Raw genomic sequence first — 26,271 nt, 5'->3', positions numbered from 1 at the left:
GTGTGTGAAAGCCCTAATAAGCAGGCATATACATAGAATGAAGGCTACTGCTAAGTTTGTAAGCCGCCCTGAGTCTTCGGAGAAGGGCGGGATATAAATGGAATTAAAATAAAAAAATAAAATAAAAAACATTACATAAAGCTGGGTGCGGGGGGGGGGGAATCTAAATTCAGGTTATTGATAATGTTCCAGACACTTTGTAATGTAACACAGTTTCCTTAATTAATGTCAAAAACAGTGCTGCAGTGCTCTGGACACAAATGTTTAGTGGTTTTAACCTTAAGGTCCTACAATGCTTGTCATTTGATACAATAACAAAAATCAACGCTATTCCTGTGTATCAATGCATGCAGAACTTGTGGATGACCCATCAGGGGAGGTTTTTAAGAAGAGGTAGGATAGCCATTTGTCTAAAATGGTATAGGCCAGGGTTTCCTGCTCAAGCAGAGGATTGGATTAGAAGATCTCTTCCAATGCCGGTATTCTGTATTCTGTAATCAAATGTCAAGATCTCATTTGTGAAGTTATAGAGTGAATACAATTGTGGGTAATTGGCTGGCAAACAAATATAGAACCAACAGACAGGAATGGGGGACTATGCAAATCAGAACTATTAGGAAACAAGGCAAGTTTGAGATACCGGTATTCAGTAAGAACATAAAGTAAACTATAGTACTAGGAGTATTATAATAAGCATGAAGTGAAATAAAATAGTTTTGGGCAGTCTCTTAACTATTTCAAAACAGTCCACAACTATTCACAGTTCAAACTGATGTTATATAATATTCAACATTGCAAAGTAGTATAAGATAAACCATAAATCAGGGTTCTTTGGGATTCAAGCCTGACATTTACTGTTTTGAGTCTAAGACAAAAAAAAAAGGGAATGTGTAATTTGTTATGTTTGAGGCTATAAAAGTTAGGTTAAATTCAAAGAGCATCTCTGAATTTATACAAGATGCAAAACTGTTGAACAGAACTTGTTTACATTCCAAAAACTGAAATTTTCAGACTTGGACTCAATGGCTTCCGAGCCAGGCTTTAGTTATGTTAATTCTGTGGACATGTCCATATAATTTTCTTGGCAACGGTATGGAAGTGGTTTGTGTCAATGGAAGAATGGATGGAAAAAGTAATGAACTGTGATGAAAATTGATGGCAATTTATCCAGTTTTGTTTTCAATTGGAAACCGCTTCTGGACTTCATGTTCAGAAAAAAAATAAAAATTGATATTAGGTTTGATGACTAGATTAGAGCCTTGGTGGAACAGTGGGCTAATGCCTCCTTAAGTAACACCAGCTGCCTGCAATTAGTGCAGGTTCGCATCCCACCAGGCTCAAGGTTGACTCAGCCTTCCATCCTTCCGAGGTAGGTAAAATGAGGACCCAGATTGTTGGGGGCAATAAGCTGACTTTGTAATAATGCCGCTTGGGGGTGTGTGAAAGCCCTAATAAGCAGGCATATACATAGAATGAAGGCTACTGCTAAGCTTGTAAGCCGCCCTGAGTCTTCGGAGAAGGGCGGGATATAAATGGAATTAAAATAAATAAAATAAATAAAACTCTGTTGTTTGTTGTAGAAATGGCTTGTATCTATCAGAAATGTAAAGTAAAATGTGGAAAGTGTATTTTGTATTCTACTGCACCAAAAAGAGTTGGAAGTCACTATTTTTTCTTTTCTTTTCTTTTTTTAACCTTACACTTCTTTCCATTCTCCCTTCTGATACTTATTTCCATTTGTATTTTATATTATAATAAACTTCAATAATATTTTTTTAAAGGAAGTGGTTTGCCACAACTTTTTCTTTTTTTAACCTTCCAAGCCTAGCCTACAGCCATAGGATTTCCTGCAAATCTCCCTCCATCCAGTTACCAGCTAGATCTGGTTATGCTGCTATCTGCCGGGAACTTGAATTAAATCAATAAACAACTTTGCTATCTTAACTTTAACACTGAAGACTTTTTTACCTTGATCTGGAATATGATTTTATAAAGTACCCTCTCATACCCTCTATATACTATGCTTTTTTGGTTGTTAGCTGCAAAGTCGTGTCCGATCCATCGCGACCCCATGGACAACGTTCCTCCAGATGAATGTAAATTTTAAAGTGTATCAGTATATACAGGCGTCTCTGTATAGCAGCCATCTGCAAAACTGATTCAGAACTTGCAAAATGCATATTGACAGGAATAAATAACTTATTGAGCGCTGTATGGATGACTGATTTTTATGTCCATGTTCAATGTTCAAGATATTTACAAACCTGCAAAGGTTTAGTCACCAAGAAAAATTAACTTCAAATGATTATATAGAGAAGTTTAAGAAAAGTTATACTATTCTTTGTAAACTTAAGAGTCTATTATGTTTAATGATCAAATATCAACCAGCTTTTTTGTGTCATTGTGGGAAATAATCTATTTTCATTATGTAATAATTGTGTTACATCCTGAAAGCAGCTTTGCTGCAACAACAGCTTTGAGCTATTTCCCCTGTGTCATACAGAACAGGGTAGAACCACAAATAAAGTTGTAAACAATCCTGTAATAAAATAGAAAAGCTCTCACTAAAGCCATAGGCATTGTAGGGCAAAAAATGTCGCTTACCATCTCAGCTAGTAAATAGGAAATACTTATGATATCCATATTCTTACACATTCCACATAGAAATAATAATTTATGGATTTTTATGATGTGCAATTAATTTTCCCAAGGGGCCAGATGAGAAACTAGGATTGTGGTGGTGGGCTGAACCAATAGGGCTGTGAAGGTGTGTAAGCACACACACAAGCATATACATAAATTGGGGAAAAAAGAATTACCTTCAAAACAAAAGCAATGCAGTTGTATTGCATGCATGGCATACACTTATTTACATTTGATTTGCAATTTCCAATTGACCTTACACAGGTTGAACAGGAACAGCCAAAGGACTGGATGTGGCATGGAGGATGGTAAAATGCCCATGTCTCTTCTATGAGAAATATTTTCCTGAGTACAAAAGCCTTGCTTCCAAAGGCCCAGAAATGGGGTACTCTCACAAAGATAAATAGTAAAATAAAGAGGGGGGGATTCCTGCATGTTATAGCTGATCAATTCCAATGAATTTGCACATCTTATATGAAACTTTTTAAAGTCCATTACACAAATTAATTTAAGAAACTTAAGTATGTATGTATATAAATGGATGTAATATTATAAACAGCCATTTCCACTATATTTCCACATTGACTATATTTTCTTGGGAAAAATAAGGGACTAACCTAAAAAGGGGGTAAATGTGAAAGAGGTTTAAAAAGTGTTTATGTTCATAACTTTGCTTTAAGAAGGAAAATTCAAGAGAAAAACCATGAAAAAAAATGAAACCAGATAAATCTAAAGCAGAGCTGTCCTTTATAATAAAAGAGGTATATTTATTTATTTATTTTATTTTAATTCCATTTATATCCCGCCCTTCTCCGAAGACTCAGGGCGGCTTACAAGCTTAGCAGTAGCCTTCATTCTATGTATATGCCTGCTTATTAGGGCTTTCACACACACCCCCAAGCGGCATTATTACAAAGTCAGCTTAATTGCCCCCAACAATCTGGGTATGTGTATGTGTGTGGATATAGATATATAGATGTGGATATAGATATAGATACATAGATATCCAACCCCTCCATGAAAGTGGGGGGGGGGGGGAAGGCAAGAAACACTGCTAAATAATTATCTTGGGTTTCATCTCAGATACTTGGCCAAGCTGCAACGCTTTGGATTTATAGGAAGTGGAGAATGGCATGTAAACTGTAGTCCCAAACACCCTGACTGGCAGGACAGCCAGTGGGCCAATCATTCTCTTTCAGCCCAACCCTACCTCTCAGGGTTGTTGTAGTAGGGAAAACTGGAGGGGGACCGAGTATTAGGTACATTCACAGTGTGTGTGTGTGTGCGCGCGCGCGCGCGCGTGTACACAAATAAAATTAGTCCAACTATCTTGGCCACCGCTGTGTGTGTGTGTGTGTGTGTGTGTACACACACACACACACACTCTGAAGAGCCAGTTTTTATATAAAAGCAGATAGTATATATATTCTATCTGCTTTTATGTAAAAACTGGACCGTCGGAATAAGAAGTGCGCTCGAGAGGACTGCCGAGGGGTTGTCAGGCGGTAATTTTGGCGCGCTCCTGCCGTCCCGCCCAGAACTACCCGCGACAAACAAATCAACAACAACAACAAACCAACTGGCTCAGCCGGCCCTTCGGTGCGCCCTTCCTTCGAGAGGGCTGGAAAGCGGCTTAGGCAGGAAAGGCGCGCTACCCAGAGCTACCTCGAGCGGTGCTTCCTTGCCATTGCGCCCGCCCTGCTGGCAGCGACTCTTCAGGCGGCTTCTTCACCCCGGGCAAGCCCTCCGCAGGGCAAGGGGTGTGTCCGGGCAGGGCGGAGTCGGGAGACAAACTCCACGCCCGCCTCTTTCTTCCAGCGCTGAGAGTCGCTGGTGGCAAGAGCTCCGCGTCGCACCGCTGGAGGGGAGGGGTGGGGGGGGGAGAGAGAGAGAGAGACCAGCCTCTGGGAAGCTCGCCTCCCCCGGCCTCTACGCCCCACACGCGCCTCCGGCTCGCTCCTTCCCACCTGCCAGAACTTCTCCCATGTGCTGTCATGAGGCGAGCGCTGCGCTCCGGACTGGGCGCTGCGGCGCTTGTCCTGACAGCCTGCGCCTCTCTCTGCACAGGTAAAGGGAGCGCCAGGAGCCTGCTTGGCTGGCGGGTCGGAGGTTGCGCTTGGCGGTGCTTGCTTGCTTCTTCTCCCCCCCAATTCCTCCGAGCGGGTGCCGAGCGGGTCTCGGGAGCGGCGGAGTTTCTCTCGGCTTACCGGAGTTTTGGCCTGATTTGGAAAACCGTTTGCCTTCCGCCTTCCAAGCTGTGCCCTTAGTAAAAAAAAAAAAAAGCTTATCCGATCCGAATAGCATTTTTTTTTCCTGGTCGCTCGGGGAGGGCGGGCCGACAGGTTTACCGCGCCTTTTCAGCCCGTTTGCTGAGCTAAACAAAACCGTAAAAGTAGGCTTTAAAAAAAAAACACAAACGTGCTTTCGAAGTTGGAGGGATTCGGTTGCTTATAAATAACCTGGTAAATTAAGCTTCATGCAATCCGTACCAGCAAACCCCGCTGTGGGACAGATAGATAAATAACAGAGACGGAACGTCAAAGCGTTTTTTTTTAAAAAAAGAAGTAATAATACTGGTAGGAGAGAACAGAAGAGCCGCGCTCGGTTTAATCCGGGCGAATTTGTTATAATATAATCTCAGTTGGACGGTGTGGCCGCCAGGGCAAAGGACAGCTAAGCGCTAAAGGGAGAAATCTACCGTATTTTTAAAGGGCAAGACCTTCATTTCAAAATGCGCCTCCCTTGGCAGAAGTGACAGCCGCTCGATCCAAGTCTCTCTCTCTTTTTTTTTTTTTTTTTTGGCTCTCTGTCACGATTTGCAGGTATGTCAAACAATACCCATATAAAGACGCTGCACCTTCCTAGAGAGACGGATCATTTTGCTACGTAGGTCGACTACTCCAGGGCTTGATCTTAAATTAAAAGCAGTAGGGTGCTTGGCTTAAATTGCAGCTGTGGCTCCTCTTAATTGTATTAAAATTTTGGACAGAGGAGAGAGAATGGGGAGAGTGGTATTACTGGAAAGGGATTTGGGTTTACAAAAAGCCACGCGTGGAGTATCAGTCCCAAACCCTCTTTCTCACCTGTGAGAGCAACCCCAAAATAAATTTCCGAGATCTGCTTCTGTGTACAAAAATGCAAGCTCTAAGCCCCCTTTTCACGTTGGGTCATTTAATCCAGTAGTGCAGTCCTAGACATGTCTACTCAGAAACAAAATGATTTTGGGGAGGACTCCCAAAGTGCAGCCAAACTGGGGGGGAAAACAAACCCTGGTTTCTAATTATTTTAAAATAGAATTGGTCCAGTTAAGTGTCCCTTTCATCTTCACTTTCTGTTCAGTCAGCTATCTCATTACAATGATTTAAAAATCTGATTTCATCGTTGCATCCATATTTATTATTGGTCCAGTTTTATTATTGCTCTCAAAATACTTGAGGGAAAAAAATTAAAGCCTGACAAAGCTGAGACATCCATTTCACTGACTTAGTGCTGGATACCAAGTCAGTAGATACTGTAAAAAGGCAGCAGTGCTTCCATTTAGTTGAGCTTGATTTCATACACTTTACCGATGTATCATACCGTGTTTGAAATGAGTTGGGGCAGCGGGGTGCTACATATCTAATTTCTGAAACAAAATGACATAGTTGATAGTAATTACTATATGTCTCTGTCTGTAAGAAAGCAAGTGAGCATGTGTTGGGGATATTGGCAGAAAATGCCTAAGAAGAAGTCGTTGGGTTTTCTTTCCCAGCTTGGGAAGAAGTAGATTCAGAATGGAACTATAAGTATCATGTATCTTGATGTGGGGACATGGAATGTTAGATGTAATATTGAAATAATAATAATAATAATAATAATAATAATAATAATAATAATAATAATAATAATAATAATAAAGTTCGAAGGGACCTTGGAGGTCATCTAGTCCAACCCCCTGCTCAGGCAGGAAACCCTATACCATTTCGGACAAATGGCTGTCCAGTCTCTTCTTAAAAACTTCCAGTGTTGGAGCATTCACAGCTTCTGGAGGCAGGTTGTTCCACTGGTTAATTGTTCTAACTGTCAGGAAGTTTCTCCTTAGTTCTAGGTTGCTTCTCTCCTTGATTAGTTTCCATCTGTTGCTTCTTGTCCTGCCTTTGGGCCCTTTGGAGAATAGCTTGAGTCCCCCCTCTTTGTGACCAGCAGGTTTTTTTTTAGGATTGGAGGAGATGGTGGTGATTTTGAAACTAAGGCTATGCACCTTATAATGTTCTGGGTAGGAATTCTATAGTGTAAAGAGAAGATGCTGGAATAGGTGTGAAATGAAGTTGGAAAGAAAAAAAAACAGACAGACATTTGGGTTTGAGATGTAATCACTATGCAAACTATCTGAATCCTTTGGAATATATATCAGTAGGAATTCTGCATTGGGATCAGCCAACACATTTTCCCCAGAAAATGCAAATAAATCTTTAAAAAGTCTCTGATGGGGAAGGAATAGGTGTGAAATGAAGTTGGAAAGAAAAAAAAAGCAGACAGACATTTGGGTTTGAGATGTAATCACTATGCAAACTATCTGAATCCTTTGGAATATATATCAGTAGGAATTCTGCATTGGGATCAGCCAACACATTTTCCCCAGAAAATGCAAATAAGTCTTTAAAAAGTCTCTGATGGGGAAGGAAAGAGTTAAACTCTACAGTTTCCTCACAGTTCTAGATTTGCTCAGGTTGTCCCTTGGCTACTATTTACTTAACCAAAAAACAGTTCCTAATTCCTTTGCTGCAACTATAATCACATTGGGCCTTTAAGTTACTTTGCAAATCTAAGCAAATTATTTTGGCCACTGCCTTGCATCTTGTTCCGAGGGCTAACTATGCCCTCCTCAAATGTTTTTTTTTCTTTCCCTTTACAGATAGATAGCAGAAAGAAAATCCAGTCCTAATTCATGGAATAAATGTATTCAAGTATTATTTTCAGAAAGGCTGCAAGAAGAATGGGTTGGTTGGTGGATGCATCAGCTTCTTTGTCTAATGTCATGTTCTCTAGTAAGTTTGGGATTATTCTTAGCTTTGGTTTTTATAAGATTTCCTGATTCTTCCTGGTTCTTCTGTAGCTCTAGCCATTGATCTTTAATGAGTTTTTGAACTGGATCAGCCCAATGTGCATGATCTATCTATATAAATTTAAATGACCATGTTTAGTAATAGTAATGGTAATGGTAATAGTAACATTATAAATCAGGGCCACATTTTCCCCCAAAATATAATTATAGTTAAAAGTTTATGCCAAGGTAACAGATCTTATGTGCTCGAGAAAATGGGATCCTTCAATCTATACAAGTGGCAAGGTAGATATAGTATTGAAATGTTTTTTAGGATTGGAGGAGATGGTGGTGATCAAACATCTTTGATCAGATTTTTTTAAAAAAGAGGCAAATTGATTACACAGATTAGAAATCTCTGAAATATTCAGTGTTTTGCACATCCTGAAGCCTGAGTAATTACATAAGGTTCTGCTCGCCAAAATATTTCCAGGGTATGGGACACGGTGGCTCAGTGGGTTAGGATGCTGAGCTTGTCGATCAGATGGTCGGCAGTTTGGTGGATCGAATCCCGAGTGCCACATAACAGAGTGAGCGCCTGTTACTCGTCCCAGCTTCTGCCAACCTAGCAGTTCAAAAGCACATAAAAATGCAAGTAGAAAAATAGGGACCACTACGGTGGGAAGGTAATAGCGTTCCATGCGCCTTTGGTGTCTAGTCATGCCGGCCACATGACCACGGAGACGTCCTCGGACAAGCGCTGGCTCTTCGGCTTTGAAACAGAGATGAGCACCGGCCCCTAGAGTCGGAAACGACTAGCACGCATGTGCGGGGGGAACCTTTACCTTTACCTTACCATGTATCATTCATTTGTATATCATAGAGTATCACAACACACTCCCTAACCACCTTCTTATGCACTCCTTCTCCTGCTTGGACACAGCTCAGCTCCCTTTCTCTTACTTCTCCCTTCAGTCATATGTTCCGGTTTAATTTGATATGTGTTTGGGCAAGAGGTGGAAAGCTCAAAATAGACTGTGTGTAAAGTCCCTGCCGTGGTAGTAAACTATCCATTGGGAATATTACTTAGTCTCTGTTCTTAACATTCAGTTTCTAATTTTTTAAAAAATGACGGTAGTTATATAAAGGCTAGAAAATAAGCTTGGGTCTGACTCACAAGTCTATATTCCAGATATATAGGGGTTTAATAATTGGTAATAAGACAGTTCTCCTTCTAAATGTTTATCTGTAGCTATTGTGGAAGATACAATTCACATTTTTCCATCTTCGTTTGTCAGTCTGTTGCCCATTTCTTTTGTTAATAAAAAGTCAGTTTAAAGGTTTATTAATAGCTGAGAAATGTTGGTAATCCAACTTTTAGTATCTTGGTACACAAGAGTATTTCCAGGAACACATCTTTTGGCAATCATCCAAGCATTTACTCTTTAATTTACTCCCTAGAATCTGTTCTTCAACTTTCCTGCTCTTAGCCATTGCCAGGTCTTCTTGTTATCTTCTTGGTCTGCAAGGTTTTTTTTTAATGTACTGGCTACTTTGTCTTGTCATATGTCTTTCCTATTCTTTATTTAGTTTTTCTTTTCTTTTTTTAAAAATAATTTTATTGAATATACAGTTAAAAAAACCTCACAGTGGACATGATACAACTTCCCTGGTTTAAACAATACTATTACTATTACCTTGTGAAAAGACAAAGGAAAAAGTTTCTTTACATTATAACAAAATATACATATAGAATCTGTGAACTTTCTAGTAAGCATTCTTTCAGTCATGTACATTGTAATGAAATAACTTTCAATTCTACCTTATAGAGAGTACTGGTGTAAAGATTTCTAAACTTATCGGTCAACATTCGTCCCAGCATTCCTCCTTGACTCTAGCCATTTATACGCTTCATTCCAAATTTCGTAATAGTCTGTTTCTTCGGAACAAGTTTCAATTCAGGCAACCTTATTCAGTTGTTTTCATGTTGTTCGAGATGCTATTCATTGCTTCCTTTGCTTCCTCTTGTATTTTGTTTCTGTGTTTGGATTGTTGTTGTTGTTGTTTGGTCAGAGAGGTTTATACTTTCTGAGAAGAGGTGCCTGGTTTGGGAATGAAAACAATGCAACAGCTTATGCTGGCTTCCTCTACTGCTGACTCCTCCTGGTTTGCCCCTAAAGTCTGAGCTACTTCTGTTAGGGCAGACATGTCAAACACAACGCCCGGGGGCCGGATCTGGCCTGCGAAGTGGTTTCATGTGGCCCGCGAAGCCATCCTGGAAACAGTGAGGGAATGGCCCCCACTGCCTTGGCCCTGGCCCAGAGACCCTCCTTCTGCCAGAGACCCTCAGATCTGTCCCACTCCTCCCCAGGCCCCCATAGGAACCCTTGATGTGAACGATGTAGAGCTGGCCACACCCACCCAGTAGGCCATACGCACACTAGCCACGCCCACCCTGGCCATACCCACCCGGCCCCCTGAGGGCAACCACAATGCTGATGTGGCCCTCAATGAAATTGAGTTTGACACCCCTGTGTTAGGGGCTCTAATTCAGTGGCGTAGCGTGGGTTGTCAGCACCCGGGGCAAAGCAAGTAATTTGCGCCCCCTAACCGCACCGCACACCTGGCACTCCCCCCTCCACAGTGGGCGGCGACCCGGCGGCTCGGATCAGATTCGCACAGCCAGCACTGCAGTGAGAGAGAGTGAGTGAGCCAGGCAGGGGCAGAGAGCTGCGAGTGCGAGCGCGCCCCCCCAGATGTTGCGCCCGGTGCGGCCGGCCCCCCCTGCACCCCCCACGCTACGCCACTGCTCTAATTTATTTGCCCTGGTTTCAATTACGTCCTATAATAAAGATGGACATAATTTATTTAAGATGATTTATTACCTTACATACTCTTAATGTTGAATTCAGTCTTTAATCTGAGTTTTATGTTGATTCATAGCATGATAGGTATATGGGATGGCAAAAATACTCTATAGGCATTCAACATTTTGTTTTACTTCCATTTTGCGACCAGAGGTGAATGGGGAAACTCCCAAGTAGGTTATGAGGAACATAGCCACCTCTCTCCCACTGCTGCATAAGCCAACTAGCAATTCATATTCTGAACCTCTCCTGTCATATATGCAAAATTTTAACCAAATAGAGTAGGAATGTACTGAACTTTTCCATAATTATCATATAACCTTGTCATATGGCAAAATTGCTCTTTTAATTGCTAAAAGGAAAACACATTTCTAGGGCAAAAGAGCAAACTCGTCTTTTGCTACTACCACATGCTAAAATAAATATTGGTTAGTAACATTTAGGGCTTGTTTCACAGTTGGTTTCAGGAAGAATGAAAATCCATGATTTTAAAAATCCACCAAAGGGTGTGTATGTTATTAAATTTTCTTAGGCTAAATATTTTATATATGTTTCAAATCAGGGTTTTTGTCTGAGGTTCTGTAACAATTTGTTTCTTTTTGGTTAAATATTACCAAACAATTAATAAAAAGGAGGAAGATTCAGGTTCTTACCCTCTATTAAACTTGGAAGCTGCCAGCTGGGTAACTTTGGGTATTCCTTTCCTTTTAGGGACGTGGTGGCTCAGTGGGTTAGGACACTGAGCTTGTCGATCTGAAGGTTGGCAGTTTGGCGGGTTGAATCCCGAGTGCTGCATAACAGAGTGAGCGCCTGTTACTCGTCCCAGCTTCTGCCAACCTAGCAGTTCGAAAGCATGTAAAAATGCAAGTAGAAAAATAGGGACCACTACGGTGGGAAGGTAACAGCATTCCTTGTGCCTTTGGCATCTAGTCATGCCGGCCACATGACCATGGAGACGTCCTCGGACAAGCGCTGAGTAAGCGCCTGTTACTCGTCACAGCTTCTGCCAACCTAGCAGTTCGAAAGCACATAAAAATGCAAGTAGAAAAATAGGGACCACTACGGTGGGAAGGTAACAGCGTTCCATGCGCCTTTGGCGTTTAGTCATGCCAGACACATCCTTGGACAAGCGCTGGCTCTTCGGCTTTGAAACGGAGATGAGCACCGGCCCCTAGAGTTGGAAATGACTAGCACGCAGGTGCGGGGGAACCTTTACCTTTACCTTCCTTTTAGCCCTAGATGGATAGTTGAAAAATACTTTCTAGTAACCTACACTAGACTACAGTAGTAGATTATAGTCTTAAATTAAGAAGCCTTCATCCTTCAGTGGATTGATTCAGGATGAGATAGACAAACAGATATATAGATAGATGATAGAAGTACAATAGGATAATTTGAGGGCTCTCTTGGTCTTACTGATAAACTGCTATGCAAAGCATAGTTAAGTTCAGCCGGGAAAGAAAATAGAAGAAAAGGGAATCAGAAAGAGAGAAACAAAATGGTAGTTCTATCCCCATTCCTCTTTGCTAGAAATACCAGTGAGAAATATAGGTTTTAAAATTAAACAAAGATTAATCATCATTCATCAATTTTTAATCATTGTCATTATTTTACATATTTGAATTGCTGTAAAGATTCAACTGAGTTGAATTGATTCCTATATGAATATGCCATGCGATTTTCAATCAACATTACCTTGGTCTTCTTTCGGGATTTTTTGAACTTGCTAGAGCAGTCTACAATCTTGGGATTTCTTAATCATATCCCAACCAAATACCAACCAACTATGACTATTCTTAGCTTGTTGAGATCAGCTAAAGTTGGCTAGTTGCCACTTCTTCATGATTATTACTATGTCCCACTACTTGCAAATCAATTGTAGAAACCATAGAAATTTCTAAGCAGGAGTACATGGTGTTCCATTCAATTTATGATGAACATCCGAAATATAGAATTGAAGTAATTTCTACAATCATATTTTGTAATTTAATTGACCTTTTAGGCATAGCATAGAAATTATGCCAAAGGGATATTGAATGGCACTTGATATGGGAAATAGCATGAGTCATTTCTTCATGGAAAAAGTTAAGTGACTATAAATGTTTTCCAAGCAGTAAAATATACTATAGAAATATTCAGTCAACAAGTACATGCTCCTAGTTGAGTTATGTTGCAATGTTGTTTCAAAGTCCATTAAGCTTATCAGCAAGCTTTCTGGGCAAAAACAGAAAGATTTTTTTGTTATTAAGATCACTTTTCAGTTTAAGAATTGCTACAAGGCTTTCTTTTATGATACGTCTATATTCTGTTATTTTTGGAGTGGAACATAGCTCTCTGCTCATCTGTAAATGCTAATGCAAAATTCATTGTTGAACTGTGGCTTGTTTCAAGAAGCAAGAAATCCTAGCTTCATACATGCTAAAACTCATTTGGGAATATCTTTTCCTTAGCCTATGGTCAAACCAAGACCCTACTCCTTAGATTAATATCAAACACAAAACAGGTAACCATGCCTTCATGTGACATGTGAGCCAAGGCATCAATTCACTCTTGCAGATGAGAAAGGTCCTTGAGGTGACCGGTTGTTGGCTTGCTTTCTCTCTGAACTGCTCCTACATTGCAATTCTGTGACCTGCTTAAAGGCAGGATCAGAGTTTGCGTATCACATTAAACCTAGTGGCAAAAGTGATTTCAAATAATGCTTTACTATCCCAAACACATACTGTAATGGTTAACTTATATACTTTACACAACATGGCTTAGCACAGTTGTTAAGTCTAGTTTTTTTTTCAGTGCAAAGTACACAATTATTTAAATATTCTCTAGTCCTACTAAAGTCTTGTGGTTTTATTTATAATGTGGTAGGGTGACCAAACTGTGGCTTGAAAACCACCCAGTGTGTCTTAGACAATTCATGCGCAACTGTTTTGCAGTTCTCAGTATTCCTGAATGATGCTAACAGTTTACACCCACAGAGGACAATGGGGAAGCAGGAGAGAAAAGCAGAAGTCGCTTTGTAGCTGTAATCTACTTCAGAAGCAGATAGATGGCTACTGAAAACTGGAAGGAGGTTTAAATAACATGGAGAGGGAAGCAACGCAGCCCAAAAGAATAATCACAAGCCAGTGGAAGAAGACAGAAAATAAGTTAACAATGCCTGGAAAAGGGCAATAGTCATTTAATGTAGTATTTTTGCCATAAAAAACAGAATAGAAACGCAAGTTAAGATAGGCAAGAAAATGGTAAGTGAACACCTGTCCAGCCTAGACGAGTTCAAATCACCAGGACCAGATGGATTACACCCCAAGGTTCTCAAGGAACTGGCAGACGTGATCTCAGAACCACTGAACTATATTTTTCAAATATCCTGGAGCACTGGGGAACTACCAGAGGACTGGAAGAGAGCTGATGTAGTTCCCATCTTCAAAAAAGGGAAAAAATAGATCCAGGAAACTACAGACCTATCAGCCTGACCTCAATACCTGGGAAGATTCTGGAAAAGATAATCAAACAACAAATCAGCGAACACCTTGATGCAAACAAAGTCATCACTAAAAGTCAACATGGGTTTGTCAAAAACAGATCATGCCAGACAAATCTTATTACATTCTTTGACCAAGTGACAAAACTAGTGGACCAGAGGAATGCTGTAGATATAATTTACTTGGACTTCAGTAAGGCATTCGATAAAGTAGATCACAACCTACTACTTGATAAGATAGAAAAATGTGGGTTAGATAGCATTACCACCAGATGGATTCGTAGCTGGCTGACAGGCCGTACTCAGCGTGTGGTCCTCAATGGAACCGCATCTACATGGAAGGAAGTGTGTAGTGGGGTGCCCCAGGGCTCTGTTCTGGGGCCAGTGCTCTTCAATATCTTCATTAATGATTTGGATGAGGGGATAGATGGGGAACTCATCAAATTTGCAGACGACACCAAGCTGGCAGGAATAGCCAATACTCCAGAAGATAGGCTTAAGATACAGAAGGATCTGGACAGACTCGAACACTGGGCACTATCTAACAAAATGAAATTCAATGGTGAAAAAAGTAAGGTTCTACACTTAGGCAGGAAAAATCAAATGCACAGGTATAGTATAGGTGGTACCTTGCTCAATAGTAGTAATTGTGAGAGGGATCTCGGAGTCTTAGTAGACAATCACTTCAATATGAGCCAGCAGTGTGCTGCAGCTGCCAAAAAAGCCAACACAGTGCTAGGCTGCATTAACAGAGGGATAGAATCAAGATCAAGTGAAGTACTAATACCACTTTACAATGCTTTGGTAAGACCACACCTGGAATACTGCATCCAGTTTTGGTCACCACGATGTAAAAAAGATGTTGAGACTCTAGAAAGAGTACAGAGAAGACCAACAAAGATGATCAGGGGACTGGAGGCTTAAACATATAGGGAACGGTTGCTGGAATTGGGTATGTGTAGTTTAATGAAGAGAAGGGTGAGGGGTGACATGATAGCAGTTTTCCAATATCTCAGGGGCTGCCACAAAGAAGAGGGAGTCAAGCTATTCTCCAAAGCACCTGAAAGCAGGACAAGAAGCAACGGATGGAAACTAGTCAAGGAGAGAAGCAACCTAGAACTAAGGAGAAACTTCCTGACAGTTAGAACAATTAACCAGTGGAACAACCTATCTCCAGAGGTGGTGAATGCTCCAACACTGGAGGTTTTTAAGAAGAGACTGGACAGCCATTTGCCTGAAATGGTATAAGGTTTCCTGCCTGAGCAGGGGGTTGGACTAGATGACCTCCAAGGTCCCTTCCAACTTTATTATTATTATTATTATTATTATTATTATTATTATTATTATTATTATTATTATTATTATTTTCAGGGAATCATTGTTTTGTCAGGCTAACAAGAATTAGGCTTTCCCATAACTTGGGGAATTTCTGTGGAAGAAGGAGGAGGAGGAGGAGGAGGAGAAGAGGCGGCGGCTACAAAACAGAAAAATGGTTTTAAAATTTGCATCAGGTAGCATTGCACTTAGGTATTGAATTAGATATTTCTATCAAGTTTGTTGCTTCCTAATACAACTGGAATGAAGATAATTAAGAAATTTAATCATAAGAAAAACATAGAAACTCATGGTATTTTAAGTCAGATAGGCCTTGGCTTTGTAATAACAAATAACTTGTAAGAACTAAATTGTGTTGTGCCCCAAGCCTCTTCCTCATTAATGGTTGGAGCAAAATTATGACTTACCTAACAACAATCCAAAGATTGTACAGGCAAAAGTTCCATTAAGATGTCTATGAAAGTCATCTCCCAACACATTTTCAAAGTATCAGCAAAGGACATGGTATTTGGTGGGAATTCCAGGAAGCAGCACTTGGGCCTTGGTGGTCAATCCTATTTCTGATAAATGCAGAAATTCATGTTCTAGAGCAGGGCTTTTCAACCAGTGGTACGGGTACCACCTGTGGTACATTGGCACCTGGGAGGTGGTACGCGACCATCCTAGAAAAGTGGTAGTGGGGGAGGGGAACGAGCTGAACCAGTGGCAGCACCGCAGAAGCCTGAGTGAGAGACGGCTGGAGCTACAGGGCTGTCAGGGCTCAGCGGAAGCGCCAGGATCGGCGCTTCTTTGGGGCTGTCAGGGCTCAGCGGAAGTGCCAGGATCAGCGCCAGGCTCCAGCTGGAGCTCGGCGCTGATCCTGGCACTTCTGCTGAGCCCAGAAGAAGCGTCGATCAGCTGGAATGTTGCAGCATCCCCAGGGTCTTGTGATTTACATTCAGATGCTGGGCAACTGATTCATATTTATGACGGTCACAGTGTCCCAGGTTCATGTGAAGTGACCAAAACCTGCTGCAACCACCCAGCAGAGGGGGGGGGAATAAAAACCGAACACCCACCCCACCCACCCCCACTGCCAATCCTCAACAGAAATGCTCACAACAATGAAAACCTCGGACAGGAGGAAGAGCGCCGCTGGGCAGGCAGGCAGGTATCTTACTCGGCTGTGGCTTGGGGGGCACTTTTTTCAGTGCCATTGTAACTTCGAACAGTCACCAACCGAACTGTTGTAAGTTGAGGACTACCTGTACTTCATCACTTTTTTCCTTTTTTTTTGGGTCATCAAGTTTTTGACACCTTGCTAGGCGACTGGATGTTGCCATATCCTAAAAGTGGTACAATGGGTGAAAAGGTTGAAAAGCCCTGTTCTAGAGCTGTCTCTTGCTGTTAAAAATCTCTGAGTAATTTTATTTCTTAATCGTGACTAACTGAAAAAAGTGTTACCTCTGTAGCACTGCATAAGTAATAGTTTCAGAGAGCTTTTGACACAAGAAAAACCTAAACTTTGTGGTACTAAATAACTGTGGAAAATTATTTGCTTTTAGGAAAATTGGTCTGTTTGTTATAAAAATGGTTTAAAAATAAAGAGCTCATACAGTAATGGGAAATATATTGAAAATATACATAGAGTAAATTTGAAATAGTTCCATTAAAAAAGACAGATCAGATAATTTTGTTCCTTTTCCCAGAGGATTTTTGAATCTGTGTGCTGACAAAGAATAAATAACCAGTTTTCAGCAGGCAGAAGTAATATCTTCAAATGTGCTTATACACGTATGATTTTGTTCGGTAAGATTTAAGAGATATTTTCTGTGTCATGACACAACTGATACATAATGTGAAATGTAATTTAGCAATATAGCACTTGGCAGAGATATAGAGAAATGTTCACACATCACTTCTGCTCCAAATAAATGCCCCAATGGTTTTATTGGCATTGTCATTATAAAGTCTAAGTTTAATAGTGTACATAAGAAATGAAATTGTTTCCTTGCCCTCTTTTTTCTTTCTTGTACTTTTTTCTTCCTCTTCTTTTTTATTTCTGTATTTTTTAAAAATTCTGTAAATAGACTGATGCGAATATTAGGAAGTTTCTCAACAGTTATCATTCAATAATGAAGTTTTTGTAAGTTGATTAACCAGCCACAAATATGGAATTAGATAGTATATAAATATTCAATGAACAAATACCGTAAATAAGATAAGTTGAGTGACTTATTTCTAAGGATTCAATTTGTAAAAAGTGAGAAATGAGACTTGCCTTCACCAGAACATACTCTTTCCCTGTGTTTACCAATCTGGCATGTCTTTTCTATTACATAAGATCATTGGGGGGGGAATGCTGTGCACAAGATTATTGTAGTTTAGTGATGCTTGAATTTTACTGGAGTACTTTTAATTGTATTTCATGGAAGTACTGTATACTATTGGTGTGCTATATTTTGTTAAAGGGAAATCCTCAAAAATATTTCAAAAAATCCATATATCCAAGGGGCAGGCTGAAATGCTACTTCAACAGCTACAATTCCATTTTTTTTTGCTTGCTTGCTTGACTGAATTCATATAGCCCCTCTCATCTGAACCTTTTGATTCTAGGTGGGTCGAAATACAAAAAACATTAAAAAAACGCAGACTATCCTACGTGTTCCTGTAGAATAAGTATAGGTCCACCAGAACCGATCTCTTTGCAATGTATAAACATAGATCATTTTCTCAACAATGCAGATGAAGATTGGGAAATTGCAGTGGGAAAGGGATTAAATATCTATGGAGATTCTCAGTCATCTAGATCAGGAGTCTTCAAACCTGGCCCTTTTATGACTTGTGGACTTCAACTCCCAGAATTCCTCAGCCAGGCACGCTAGCTGAGGGTTTCTGGGAGTTGAAGTTCACAAGTCATAAAAGGGCCAAGTTTGAAGACTCCTAATCTAGATCATAGTTATCCCAAAGATGCTTTTCAAAGGTAACTGGACTTTTTTGGTTTTTTCCCTTGAAAATATTTTGCTTCGCTTTTCATCCAAGAAGCTTCTTCAGAACTGAAGAAACATTTTCAAGAAAAAAAAATCCAAGAAACTCCAGTTGCTTTTTGAAAAAGACCTTTTGGGTAAGGGATTAAAGTTCCTTCCATTCCCTGTGTTAAGACAATGGATAGGATCTTCAGTGGTGATTTAAATATGCGTATGGGGGCTTATTGCCAGGATTGCCTGCTAAATATATGGCTTTTGTTTTATTGGGATAAGGATTACGCGAGACAGCAGGTTCAGCTTCTTGGTTTATTGAGATACACCAAGGCAAACAACAGTGGGGTCACAGCTCCCTTATATAGTCCGCCGAATGTTGGTTCTGCCAATCCCTGGACCCGCTGCGTTCCCGCTCGATGGCTGGGCCAATCGTCTGTGTTAGTTCCTGACAGCTCGGGTCTGCGTGTGGAGCTGTCAACCTTGCGCCTGCGTGTTGGCTGCCGGCAATTTGACAGCTGTCAAATTGCCGCGTGCTGAACTGTCAAGGGAGATTTACCTCACGAACCTTTTCCAACTTGCTGTAACATAACTAATTAATATGTTATTAACATGTGAACACTTATAACAATAACTGATGAATACATATCACCCCTTACCCCTCCCCTGAACTGGTGCCGTTCCTCTCCCTTTGTTGTCGTGTTTTGCCCCCCCATTCGAAGTCTCGTAAATATGCTGGCGGTTGCCTTCTTCTGTTAGAGCGTCTTGGGGTTCCGACGTTCTCTTGTTCCCCTTCCCCTGGTGCTGGTTGGTAGAATGTGGGGATTTGTCGGTTTTCAGTTTGCATTTGTGGTGATGTGCGGAGCGGGGTGGGCGGTGGAATGTTTTGGGGTTGTCGCTTCCGTAATTGATCTAAATGTCTGCGGATGTTTTCGTTGAATTGGGTTTGTATAATATAAGAAAGTGGCCCTGTTTGGTCGATTATGGTGCCTTGCAGCCATTTTGGACCTGATGCATAGTTACGGGCCCATACAGTTTGTCCAATGGAAAAAGTTCTTGATGGAAGGGGATGTTCGTTTTCAATGTTGCTTCTGTCTGGGTGCATTCTATCTAAGCGGGTGATCAGTCTTCGTCCCCATCGTAGTTCTGCTGGTGATTTTCCGGTGGTGGTGCAGGGTGTGGAATGCTGGGCGAGAAGGTATTGGGAGAGTCTGCGATGCCAGTTGCCTTGAACAATTTTTCTCAGGGCGTCCTTGGTGGTTCTCACCATGACTTCAGCCATCCCATTGGAGGAGGGGTGGAAGGGAGCTGAAGTTACGTGTTTAATAGAGTTGCCCCTCGTGAATATCTGGAATTCGCGGGATGTAAATTGGGGTCCATTGTCAGTGACAAGGGTGTCAGGGAGGCCATGTGTAGCAAAAAACCCCCGTAAAGCCTGAATTGTGTTAATAGAGGTGGTGCTATGGATTGGGGCAATTTCAAGCCATTTTGAGAAGCTATCTACAGCTATAAGGAATGTTTGCCCCTGGAACGGTCCAGCAAAGTCCAGATGGACCCTGGACCATGGGTTCTTTGTTGCCTCCCATCTGTGTGGTGTGTTTTGCGGTGGGGCTGATCTAGTTAGCTGGCAAGGGTAACAGCCTGCGACATAATTTTCTATGTTGGCATCTATTTCCGGCCACCAAACATAGCTTCTAGCTAGGGCTTTCATTTTTACGATCCCAGGGTGTCCCTCGTGCAGTGTTATTAATGTCCTTTCTCTGTGCTTTTGGGGAACTACCACCCTGTTTCCCCATAGAAGGCACCCTAAGTGTGCTGAAAGTTCGTGTCGTCTAACATAGTATGGTTTAAAATCCTCCCCTGGGCATGAGGTCGGCCATCCTGCGGAGACCCATTGGTATATTCTGCTGCATATTCTGTCGGTGGCTGTGGCTGTGGAAATGTCCTTAGCTGTCAGGGGGGTGTCTGGCAGTTCTGAGATCGCCAGGATCCGCCCTGCCGGAGCTGGGTCTGGGTCAGATTCCGGCAGGGGAAGTCTGCTGAGCCCGTCAGCGTGCCCTAGTTCTCTCCCTGGTTTATGGACTAATTGGAATGAATAAGCTGACAAGAATGTTGACCAACGTAATGTTCTGGGTGAAAGTATTTGCGGGGTTAGTTTGTTCCACATGAATATGCCCAGAAGGGGTTTGTGATCGGTGAATATGGTAAACGTTCTACCGTATAGGTAGTCGTGGAACTTTTTGACCCCCGCAACGATGGCTAGCGCTTCCCTATCAATTTGGGCGTAATTTCTTTCTGCTTTTGTTAGGGTTCTCGAATAGAATGCTATGGGTTTTTGTTCTCCTGAGTCTGAAAGGTGACTTAATACTGACCCAATACCGTATGGAGATGCATCGCAGGCGATGCAGAGGGGAAGGTCCTCCCTGAATAGAGTAACTGTAGAACTATGGCACAGGGCGGTTTTGAGTTTGTTGAAACTGGCATCGTGGTCCGCTGTCCAGAGCCAGGGCCGTCCCTTATCTAAGAGGCGGTGCAATGGTTCGGCTAGGGTAGATTTATGTGGTAGAAATGCATGATAAAAGTTCAAGAGTCCTAAGAACGCTTGTAACTCTTGTTTGTTTTTTGGTGTTGGGGCTGCCTTGATAGCTTTGATTTTGGCATCCGTGGGGTGTACTCCTTGGGCGTCTATTTTATAACCTAAAAATTCTGTTGAGGGGACTCCTATCTGGCATTTTTGTTTGTGAAGTTTGAGACCTGCTGTTCTGAACCTTGTCAGAACAGCTGACAGGCGCTGCGCTAAATTTTCTTCGTTTTCGCCTGCGATTAGGACATCGTCAAAATAGGGGCATACCCCAGGAATTCCTTTTAAAGTTTTTTCCATTATTTCTTGGAAGATTCCTGGGGCTGCCGAAATGCCAAATTGTAAGCGTTTGACTTTAAAAGCCCCGCGGTGAGTTACAATCGTTTGCGCATCTGCGGTTTCAGGAGTTACTGGAAGCTGCAAATACGCTTGCGCCAAATCAAGTTTGGCAAAGATGGCGCCGGACCTGATCGAAGAGAGGACGTCTTTCACCGCGGGGACCGGGTAAGCATGTGCGTTCAGTGCCTGGTTTAGAGTAGCTTTATAATCCGCACATAAACGAATTTGGCCGTTAGGTTTTATCGGTGTAACTATAGGGGTTTCCCAGGTCCCTCCGTCGGTGGGTTCTAGGACTCCAATTTTGACGAGGCGGTCCAGCTCGTCCTCAATTTTTTGTTTGAGGGCGAACGGGACCCTATGGGCTCGTATTCTGATGGGAGGTACGTCAGGCTTCAACTTAAGGTTGATGGGGGGCCCTGTGTAAGTTCCTAGGGAACCGTCAAAGACGTCTGCGAATTGTTTGCAGACGTCTTCGAGGTTTGCGGCCTGTACCCTGTTGATGCCCGTTAATTGTATGCCTAGTGCCCTGAACCAGTCTAGGCCGATTAGGTTTGCCCTGTTCTCTTGTGTCACTAGGACTTTGAGGGGGCCTTGGAATTTTTTAAATTCCACTAGAAGTTCTGCATGGCCCTGCAGGGGACTTCTGGTAATCTGCTAGGTTCACCTGGGGAGGTTTTAAGGGAATTTGCCTCCTGTTTTTCCGGCAAATTTCCTTGAAGGTCTGCCCTGAAATGAGGGTGACGGCTGAGCCGGAGTCAACCTCTAGTTCACAAGGTACCCCTTGTAGTTTGGCTTTAATTTTTACTTTAGGGGTTAGTTTGTGGCTGCCCCCCCTCCTTCCATTTTGTTAATAGCCTGTACTAGGTGGCTGGGGGGCCTGATTTTTTCCCAGTTTCGGGGTGTCATACCTGGGGATGTTGTTTCAACTTCGTGTAGCTCCCCTCGGTTGCGGCTTCTGCATGCAGTTTTGATGTGCCCCAATTTCCCGCAGTTGTGGCATTGGGCGTTTCTAAATCTGCAGGAGGACCTGATGTGGTTCCCTCCGCAGCTGGCGCAAGTGACTCGGGGCTCCCGGTTGATGTTCTTGGGTCTTGGCCCTTCCTTGTTGTCGGTTTTTCGGTTTTGGAGCTTTTCGAATCGACGGTGGATGGCGTCCACGTCGGTGAGATCTTCTATTTCGCCTTGGTCTCTGGGGACTGTTTCCCCTTGAACCATGGCCCTGGTTTGGTTTTGTTGGGCCTTGGCGAAGTCTTCGGAGTGGGTGTCTTCGTATGCCTGGATCTCTCTAGTGACTTCAGCTAGGTTCAGGGCCGGTTTTGCCATTATTTTCCTTTGGAGGTGCTCGTCTCGGAGGCCAATGACCAGTTGGTCCCTTATCCGGTCCTCCAGGTCCGGAAAGTGACACCATCTGGCGGCCTGCCTCACTCCCGATATGAAGTCTGCTGCCGTTTCCCCGGGTCTTTGGCGACGCCTCGCGAACTGGACCCTCCAGTAGATTTCAGAATGGGTCGGCATGTAGTGCTTGCTGAGCTTTTCTGTTAGCTCCGCGTAGGTCACCTGCGCGACTGGCTCCGGGCTGCATAGACCGACGGCCACGTCGTATACCGCGGTTCCGCTGAGGTACAAGAGTGCGGCCGCCTTAGCCCGGTCGTCGGTTATCTTGTTGACCAGCAGGTAGCCTTCAATTTGGCCGAGGTGCGATTCCCAGCGCTCGGGAAATCGAGTATCAAACTCGCGTATCTGGCCGAAAGCTGCCATGCTGTCTCGGCTCTCCTTCGGCTTGCTTGAGGTGGAAGTTATAACTTCCCGTGACTTCGCTCAGAGCCTCCAGAAGGAACCCTTCCTAAGCTCAGTGACTTCAGCTTAGCAAGCGAATCCCACCTTCGTCACCAGTGTTTTATTGGGATAAGGATTACGCGAGACAGCAGGTTCAGCTTCTTGGTTTATTGAGATACACCAAGGCAAACAACAGTGGGGTCACAGCTCCCTTATATAGTCCGCCGAATGTTGGTTCTGCCAATCCCTGGACCCGCTGCGTTCCCGCTCGATGGCTGGGCCAATCGTCTGCGTTAGTTCCTGACAGCTCGGGTCCGCGTGTGGAGCTGTCAACCTTGCGCCTGCGTGTTGGCTGCCGGCAATTTGACAGCTGTCAAATTGCCGCATGCTGAACTGTCAAGGGAGATTTACCTCACGAACCTTTTCCAACTTGCTGTAACATAACTAATTAATATGTTATTAACATGTGAACACTTATAACAATAACTGATGAATACATATCAGCTTTCATCAGCTCTCAAAAGTTCTTTCTATGAGCATCGGGAGCAGATCTGATGCAGATGGAGCTTTCAAACCCCGTGACACTGATGGTTGCTTAATTGTATATTGTCTCTTAAAATCAATATAGTTTTCCTCATCATCCCCATCTTTCGGTTTAAATCAGGCATGGCCAACCCATGGGCCACATGTGTCTTTGGACAGCTAATAATGCAGCCTCACAAAATTGTAAACTTTTAGCATTATTATATTATTTATATATGTTAACTGTTTATATACTACTGCAACGCTCTCTACATGGGGCTTCCCTTGAGGACCACCCGGAGGCTCCAACTGGTACAGAATGCAGCCGCGAGAGTTGTGTTGGGAGTCTCCCGATACTCCCATGTGACACCTCTGCTCCGTGAGCTGCATTGGTTGCCAGTTGTCTTCCGGGTGAGATTCAAGGTGCTAGTAATGGTGTTCAAAGCCCTCCATGGCATGGGGCCGGAGTACCTCAGGGAACATCTGCTGCCGGCATCAAGCTCCCTGCGCCCTGTGCGTTCCCACAGAGAGGGCCTCCTCAGGGTGCCACCGGTCAGAGAATGCCGACTGGTGGCCCCCAGGGGGAGATCCTTCTCTGTGGGCGCCCCGGAGCTATGGAACCAGTTACCCGTTGAGCTCCGGACAGCGCCCGATCTGCGCTCCTTTCGCCGCGATCTGAAAACATACTTGTTCGAGCAAGCCGGCCTGGCCTGAGGGGGGTTTGGTGTGGTTTTTTATTATTTTTATTGGGGTTTTTACTATGTATCTATTGTATTTTAATCGGGCATGCATTTAATTATCTTTTAGTTTTTGTAAATTTCTGTGTTTTATTCTTGCCCTGTACACCGCCCTGAGTCCTCCGGGAGAAGGGCGGTATAGAAATATTAATAAATTAAATTAAATTAAATTATACTTTATGTGAGGTCAAAGACAATTTCCCTTCACTCAGTGTGGCCCAGGCAAGCCAAAAGTTTGGATACCCATGGTCTAGAATGAAATCTTGCTTTGGATTCATTGTTTTAATATAGGATTTTTGATAGCTGGATCAACTGCATCTCCCTCAAAGTCACTGTATAAAAACATGTTATTTAAAATATAGGTAGTCCTTGACTTATGACCACAACTGAGCCCAAAATTTCTGTTGTTAAGTGAGATATTCATTAAGTGAGTTTTGCCCCATTTACGACCTTTCTTGCCTCAGTTGTTAAGTGAATCACTGCAGTTGATAAATTAGCAACCTGGTTGTTAAGGGAATCTGGCTTCCCCACTGAACTTTGGTTGTCAGAAGGTCACAAAAAGTGATCACATGACCTTGGGACACAGCAACAATCATAGATATGAACTAGTTGACAAGCATCTGAATTTTGATCACATGATCATAGGAATGCTGCAAAGGTCATAACTGTGAAAAATGGCATAAGTCACTTTTTTCCGTGCCATTATAACTTTGAACGGTCACTAAATGAGCCGTTTGTAAGTCGAGGACTACCTGTATATTACATCTGTTTAAAAAACCTAAATGATTTTGCTATACTCTTCCTTTTTCAGGGAACTCTCTCCAAGTGCCGTGTAGCCTCAAGTAACATGGACTAGGTTGGGAATGTTCTGTGTATTGTTTGGCATTGTTGTCTACCAAAGACTTAATTATCATTTCAGGCTTAACATGTGTGTGCCAATTGTGTGAAAAAACAAACTTCACTTGTGAAACGGAGGGAGCATGTTGGACTTCTGTCATGCTAACGAATGGTCGGCAAGAAGTAATAAAGGCATGTGTTTCCCTACCGCAGCTGAAGGCACAGATCTTCTGCCATGGTTCAAAGAAGGTAACCAGGACAGAATGCTGCTACACAGATTTCTGCAACAATATCACCATTTACCTGCCCACAGGTAAGTCTTTCTTTCTGATATTATTATCATTTCATTACAATTATATATTTTTTTTAAAAAAGTAAGAGAAATGCTATCCTTTTACTACAAATATTTCTTAAAAGTATTTGAAACAAGATTCTGATTTTTTTTTGTTCATTCTGGTATAGACATAGCTGGCTTGAGCTTTGGATTGGGACACCTATAGTGATGATAAATCAATCAACCAATCAATGTTCAAAAGTTACACAGACATAGTATTTTATAAGCCACTTGTCAAGATAAATCTTGTAAATCAGTATTACAATATGAACATAATACCGTTCCCATTCCCCATGTTTGGTATAAAGGTTTATTATTATACAGATGTAATAATAAACTTACAACCTCGACTTACAACCATTTGTTTAGTGACTGTTCAAAGTTGCAACAGGACTGAAGAAAGTGACTTAATGATGATTTTCCACGCTTGCGACCATTGCAGCACTACTACGTTCAGGTGATCAAAAGTTGGATACTTTGCAACTGGCATGTATTTATGTTGGCTGCAGTGTCCCAGGGTCATGTGATCACCTTTTGCAACCTTCTGATAAACAAAGTCAATGGAAAAGCCAGATTCACTTAACAACCATGTTATTAACTTAACAACCGCTTAACAAGTGTGGCAAGAAAAGTTGTAAAATGGGGCAAAATTCACTTTACAATTGTTTTGCTTAGCATTGGAAATTTTAGGCTCAGTTGTGGTTCTTTGTCAAGAACTACTGTAATTTAGTTCACTTCAGGCTTTCATTTAATGAATTTCTTTATAGTTCGAATTTCAGTTCTATGAGAAGATTTAAATAAGAGGAGAAAGAAGCCTACAACTTGAGTCTGCAATCAAG

The 26,271-nt window shown here is 42.2% G+C and overlaps 1 protein-coding gene across 2 annotated transcripts in view; it reads left to right on the top strand.

The window, feature by feature from the left end:
- Nucleotides 1–4,494: 4,494 nt before the first annotated feature.
- ACVR1C (activin A receptor type 1C) overlaps nt 4,495–26,271 on the top strand; it is a 55,481-nt gene continuing 33,704 nt past the window's right edge. The window contains exons 1-2 of one of the 2 annotated variants that reach the window (XM_083350475.1): nt 4,495–4,710; nt 25,181–25,411. In XM_083350475.1, the coding sequence (XP_083206601.1) occupies nt 4,638–4,710; nt 25,181–25,411 (304 nt within the window). In that variant the 5' untranslated portion in view covers nt 4,495–4,637. Of the gene's footprint in view, nt 4,711–5,444; nt 5,466–25,180; nt 25,412–26,271 lie in introns of those variants that run through there. The other variant, XM_083350476.1, reaches the window with a different exon arrangement.

Source organism: Vipera ursinii (genome assembly GCF_947247035.1).
Source record: "Vipera ursinii genome assembly, chromosome: 1".
Taxonomy (NCBI): Eukaryota; Metazoa; Chordata; class Lepidosauria; order Squamata; family Viperidae; genus Vipera; species Vipera ursinii.
This window is presented reverse-complemented; position numbering and strand designations above follow the sequence as displayed.